Source organism: Ciona intestinalis, unplaced genomic scaffold (genome assembly GCF_000224145.3).
Source record: "Ciona intestinalis unplaced genomic scaffold, KH HT001260.1, whole genome shotgun sequence".
Classification (NCBI taxonomy): Eukaryota; Metazoa; Chordata; class Ascidiacea; order Phlebobranchia; family Cionidae; genus Ciona; species Ciona intestinalis.
Window position 1 is genome coordinate 4,186 of NW_004191581.1, and position 6,627 is coordinate 10,812.

A 6,627-nucleotide genomic window follows, 5' to 3' on the forward strand; every position below is an offset into this window, starting at 1 on the left:
TCTAAATATAACCGTCAAATATTTACTTTCTAAGAAAGTCATTTTTAAAAGATATTATTATGCATCTAGTGTGTATTTGTTTCAAGCTCAAATTGGTTTGGTCAAGCTGATATGATTGCAATTTCATATTTAAATACTTTACTCTATTCTTTGTGGGTGAGTTCCTTGTCGTTGGGATTTGGGCCAGATTTGACCCATTACCCCATCACCTGGGAAGCCCATTTAATTCTTTCATGCGACCGGTGCCGCTCCATCTCGGATTTAATCGACAACAGTCCCCTTATCCGCAAAACACAGTCCAACTAACTCCATCTACTCAAGTCATGAACGAAGTCTCGTGGGAGTCTTGGATTAAATCACGTGGCAGATCCTTTTCTCCTTGTGTGGCTAGGCCTTCCACTTTGTGTATGATGTTTTTTCACCGATATGGCTGTCATTTTAACAACCCATTAGTGGCCGCTGGGTTGGAGTAATATCTGTTAAGCGGCCTGCTCAAAGACACACATATACACCGATCAGTTTTAGTATCGTCGTCGAGCATCGAACCACGACACTGGTTCCGATGCAAATGCCTAAACCACTAAGCCACGGCGCCGGTCATTTAAATACCTTAACCCAACAGCAATCATTCTCAATACTGATGAGGTAAAGTTCTATTTATAATGTATTCTAAATATCTAATGTATATCTTATTGCACGCTAGTATTTAAATATGGAAAAGGCCAATGATAGAATGAGAAATATGCATAATGCAGATAACGAATATTTATTCAAAAGTAAACTCTTTTTAATGAATACACAAATAAACAACGTGCATTTAATAAAAAAAAATTCGGGAGATAAAAACAAAAAAGGTAGTTTAAAGGTGTATATATACAGCCATCCAGAAATAACCAAGTATAGTTGATATTTGCATCAACTATAGGACGCAGTAAGGTTTAGTGCAGCAGGTTTACACCAGTGCCGATGGTTGGCGAATCGAGATAACGCCAAAGGAATGTGAATGTGAAAGGCGAATATCACGTTTTTTTTTTCGTTGTAAAACTATCGAAGGTTGTTAGATTGTGAGCGTGTCGAGGTGGCTGAAGGCTGCTCGTCGTAGATGAAAAAACGCGTGGGTGAATCCTACATTGCCCAAAAACGTATGCAACTAATATATGGTGGCGGGCAACAGTAATCCACTGACCTGCCCTAAGGCACATACTCGCACAATCATGCGGTGGCGGCAACAAGCCTCGAACCCGTATTATTACCACGCCAACGGGCGCTTAAAGATTCCGTAGTGAAACTCGCCTTGCATCCAGTTGTTAGAGCGGTCTTATCGTAAAATCGATAATTTATAGAACTGTCATTTAAATGCACAGCGATGATTTTAAGTGATAGAACTGTATAATTGTCTTTTGAATGCACAGCAAATAGCAAATATGCATACGTTGCCCTTATGCGTCGCTTCCTTATTATTATACATTATGTTTGCTATGACTCCAGGTATGTTGTATTATACACTTACCATTCCATGTTCTTTTTAGACCCATATCGATAGGTGTCATGGAGAATCTTTATTTCTGTTTGTTGATTTTTTTGTGGTTTGCCGCAACATCGGCAAACAATTCATCAAATTTCTACCCAACAAGCAGTGCCAATATACAAGATTGTCCTCGTAGTTGTGCCATTCGTTTAATTAGGACCGCAAATGGGAGAAAGGTGACGCAGACTTTTCAATAAGCCAGCAATTACAAGATTGCTATCTCAGTGTTTTTAACTAAACTGAACATTTTAAAATTTAGCGAATATAGTTTGTAGAAAAACAAGCAGTATCCTTTTAAAAGCTCAAACCAGAAAAATCTAAGAACTTGAATCCCTATTAATGAATCTTTTTACAATAAAAATAACATTTGCAAGCTATTTTCTTTCGCGGGAGTTTCCCAGCGGGTAAATGTCCCAAGCTGAAATATAAATTTCTGCATGTGGATAAACACTTGGTGATTTTTATTGTCGACTGACACATTTTGGAACAGTTTTTAATATGTGATGCTTATAATAAAGGTTGATTCATATCACACCTGTATGAACGAATGTACAGGAAGTTGGCCGCTTTTACCAGGAGGTTTGTATGATTAACGTAAATTATAGGTAGTTACACAGTTGTATTTGTTTAACGCTCTATGTAAGGCTAAGTAAGACATTTGTCTGATTTGTGTCTATAAAGAAAACAGGCAGTACTGATTAACAAACAGCTACAACATAAATACACACATCTCTACCAATTTAAAGTCTATTTAAAGTAATACAACGAATTTTTCTTAATAGTATTTTGTTTTCACACATATTCAGGCAACTGTAGCATCCAAGCTGGTGTTGTGGACTCTAATTCCAACAACGTTTGTACACCAATAAGTGTGAATATATCTCAAATTGAATTTCAGTTGGCTGAAGAAACCTCCTTTTCAGGTAATACACAAATTATGGCGGCCACTTCTGATATCTTCTACCGGTGTAATAATAAAATTTTAACCCTGTACTAACTAGACCCGTGCGATACCAATGTTTTAAAATTAAAATTTATTATTTTTAAAAATTATTAATAGTAATACTGAATATTAACATTCGTCATAAAAACATATTTATAGAATCTTGCCACGATCCAGCTCAGAGTATGTTATAGCGCTACGTAATACATAAAAAATGCAACATTATTTTTTCAAGAAGTCGGAAATAGGTGTTAAATATAAAAAAGTATGGTGATAACTTGAATCATCTAAATATTAAAATATTTTTTATGCATACATTTATGTTGGTCACTAACATGTATCTTCCATCAAAAAAAATACTAATTTTATATTTTTAATTATAAATATAATAATATTTGTTATAAAATATATTTATAGGTTCCTCCAACGATTTAGATTCGTTTGTTGAGGTGATCAAACCAGCTTCGATGGTGGGGTACGCCGTTGTATCGTGGCTACCGTGCCCAAGTGGGCTGAGGGGTGTCACTGGATTTCAGGTATGCCTTCTAATCTTTTTCATTTTCCAACATAAACTGTGGGGTAATTCCCAGATCTCTTGGTATGCCACCGATAGGACTTCTTTTTTATTGATATGCTGCAAACTGATTAGGAATGAACGGTTACAAGCGGATGTTTGCAAACCTTTTTAAACTAAAGTGAATTTCATTCAAGAAATCAATAATAACAAAACAATTACCTACGTTTTGCTATCAAATGAAAAATTTATTTTTCAAGCACAAACTTGTAAAACCTGTGGTGTAATTCATGTCTAAAACTTATTTGCATGTTAAGTGCTGCAACAAGACTTGAAATCTATAACACAGGTTCTCATACAACGCATAGAAGGAACACAAGAGGATACAGAATGCCATAATGTCACACTCAGACGAACCTTACAAGAAGGGGATGCCCAGGTAGCGTATGCAATAAAAGACTTTAAATGCAGTAGAAAACCAAAAGTGTTAGAAAATATTCTAAACCACATTTCTAAATAGTTTTAAAACTGAAGAATATGAAAGGCATTTTTGAAATTTAAAATACATCAGTTAATTATGGGTTTCATTCTGCTTTTTCATATTTGATTTCAGTAATGAGTTGCTGGCTTTGAGGGGTCATGTTTAGTGGTTCAGATTTTTACTTTATATTTAAATGTTTGCAGATTCGCCTAAGTGTGTTATCTTACCTTTTTTTAACACCAGCCAGTGAATACAGGGTTGAAATTCGTAGTTTGCCCATCACACCTAACAGCGGTTATGTTTCGAAAACATTCAATTCAAAAAGTAAGAGTGTAAACATTTTACATCATACTAAACAATATGATGTGTTATTGCATTTGCATATGAATCTTTGTAATACTGGTTGTAATATAATGATGTCAAAGCACGCCTAAATGATAAGTAAAACGTGTCTTATTTTTACCAAAAACATATACAAAATTACCTTCAAACTTTCAAAAATTTCCATCTATGCAATTTCCATTAATGAAAATTGGTGTAACTTAGATTAACATATAGATATTTCCCTTGCTTTCATTTTACCATAGACAAAAAAATAGTACTGTTTTAAACACAATACTTGGGTTTTTCAATCAAAATACTGACTTAAAATCTAAAAAGGTTAAACAAAAACCTGCTCTACATTTGACTGAGAGCAGAAATACCGCCATAATTTAGAAACATATTATGGTTTCAATTGTGATAATGACTTTAAATATATATAGTTACAAAATAAATTCGGGTTTTCCATTGTTCAAAATTTAAACAAAACATGTCTAGATATTTTGTTTCTAGTCTGTTTTTTTTTTCGATACTTAATTAATAATAATTGCCTATTTTTTTGTAATGAGTTTTTTACAAAATTTTAGGTTGTTTAGAGTTGAATCGAAATTTTAAAGATGAGAATGGAATTCCCACTAACTGCGAATGCGGTAAAAGCTATATTCAAATTTTGTTAAACTATTTTTTGGATGGCTTAGTTTTAAAGAGTCATTAGCCTGTTTCTACCCATTCTTTTACAGCCATTGATATAAACCATTGCATTTCTCAAACATATGTTTTCAACTAAATTCATATAAACATAGTGTCTGGTATTTAGACAAATACTGCAACATATTTTGTTACCGACTATCTTACAACACAGGCGAAACTTTGGACTCATTACCACCCCCTACAGTGACTGTAGAAGGCTACAGTGTTACAATGTCAATCCCAGTGGTACCAAGGTGTTACTTTCCCGGAGGGTACTTTTTCTATGAGGATCGACTTGCATTCTGGCAAGAAGGGAATCTTGGTTGTGGTGTTCCTAGGGTATTCTTGAGCGGCAAAAGCGTCATAAGTGATGTAAGCAGAGATTTTGTATAAATATATGGAAGATAATATTGTTGAACTGTTCACATATTGTTGAACGTATTATTGAATTGTTCACATGGTGTTGAACGTATTGTTGAATTGTTCATACCAATTCAGTAACTGCTACTAATTATTTCACTATGTCTGGTGTTACAAAACAAACACATTTTAAAACTGTAGCCTTCCACTGTCACTGTATGTTGTGGTAATGAATCCAAGGTACTGCCTGTGTTTTTTTAGTTGGTAACAAAATTATGTTGCAGTATGTGTCCAAATACCAGATCATATGTTTATATCAATTTAGTTGAAAACATATGTTTCAGAAATGCAACGGTTTATATCAATGGCTGTAAAAGAATGGGTGTTATATAGATGATGTATTTTAATATGCCTGGTGTTAATGTTACATGTAACATTCATAACCAACTTGCATGTTACATAAAAAATCTGGTTTAACTTTACACTGAATCCAAGGTAATATACTAACGGTTATCTTTTAATCAGATATTCGCGTATAACAATACTCGATCGTTCAGTGGAACAAGTTATACGTTTAGTCCCGTCTACAACTCTATTGGTGGTCGATCGTACACTGGTTATTCCAGAAGCGATTTCTTTGGCGCGCCCATATACTCAAGATACATCAACTTTACCATTACAGGTGATCATATTCTATGTTTTGTACAATCATAAAATTAACGCCATAAATTTCAACATTGAACAGTAGCTCCTAAAAAGCCCACAGGTTGTTTTTAGACTGCTAGGGTTAGACCTCTGGTTTTGTGGTTTACTGCAAATTGGTGAATAATATTAACAACACAGGCAAATACGTTAAAATAAATCTAGATTATTTCATGGTGGAACATGGGTTGTGTTGTGTCTACTGAAAGGATCTGAACCATTGATCTTATGTTGACCATTTTCATAACCTCATATTAAATGCACATTGTACATTTGTGTATTTAATAGAAACAGTTTACTTTTAAATAATTATTCGTTATCTGCATTATGCATATTTCTTATTCTATTATTGGCCTTTTACATATTTAAATACCAGTGTGCAATAACAGTTACATCAGATATTTAAAATACATTATTATACTTTTGTTTTGATATTTAAGGGCTTTTGTTTTAATTTTTGGGGGCTTCATATTAGAAAATTTTAAAGAAATCTCAAAAATTACTTATGAACGCATAAATGAAAAACAGATTCATAATTTTCTAATTTCCTTGCTACCAAAGTTTTGTAACAATAAAATCACGAAGTTGCTAATCCAGGTTGCTAATCCAGACTTGACGTTTCTCATTTTAATACAAACCTTTTATTTTATAAATTTTTCTTGTTGCTCTTATTTTCCGTACAATATCGAAGGTAGCCTCTTGCCTTTAACTCATCAATACAGAATGATTGCTGTTGGCTTAAAATATTTAAGTGTAAAAAAATACACACTAGCTACATAATTTTGATGACTACATTTGGATATGTTGCTTTAGAATTTACCAGATTATAATTAGGATGTTGATATCAAATAAAATCTATTCAATATTTGCCACATACTGAATATGTAATGTGATGTAATAAAAATATTTTTGTTTCTTAAACAAAAATTAGCACATTTTTTTCAAAGGTAAATATATATATATATATATATATATATACACTGACCATTTTACCTTTTTTCCGGCGCCGTGGTATAGTGGTTAGCGCGCCTGCCTCTAACCAATAGGTAATGGGTTCAAGGCTCGACGCTGCTACCATTGTGGGCGTA

At 33.5% G+C, this 6,627-nt stretch overlaps 1 protein-coding gene across 1 annotated transcript in view; it reads left to right on the forward strand.

Moving 5' to 3' along the window:
* The first annotated feature begins 1,551 nt into the window (after window positions 1–1,551).
* Window positions 1,552–6,627, forward strand: part of LOC104266779 — a 6,834-nt gene continuing 1,758 nt past the window's right edge. Inside the window, exons 1-9 of the mRNA XM_018817319.2 lie at window positions 1,552–1,704; window positions 2,047–2,107; window positions 2,335–2,451; window positions 2,889–3,007; window positions 3,335–3,424; window positions 3,670–3,790; window positions 4,375–4,437; window positions 4,650–4,849; window positions 5,363–5,519. Of these exons, the coding sequence (XP_018672864.1) occupies window positions 2,068–2,107; window positions 2,335–2,451; window positions 2,889–3,007; window positions 3,335–3,424; window positions 3,670–3,790; window positions 4,375–4,437; window positions 4,650–4,849; window positions 5,363–5,519 (907 nt within the window). The 5' untranslated portion in view covers window positions 1,552–1,704; window positions 2,047–2,067. The remainder of the gene's footprint in view (window positions 1,705–2,046; window positions 2,108–2,334; window positions 2,452–2,888; window positions 3,008–3,334; window positions 3,425–3,669; window positions 3,791–4,374; window positions 4,438–4,649; window positions 4,850–5,362; window positions 5,520–6,627) is intronic.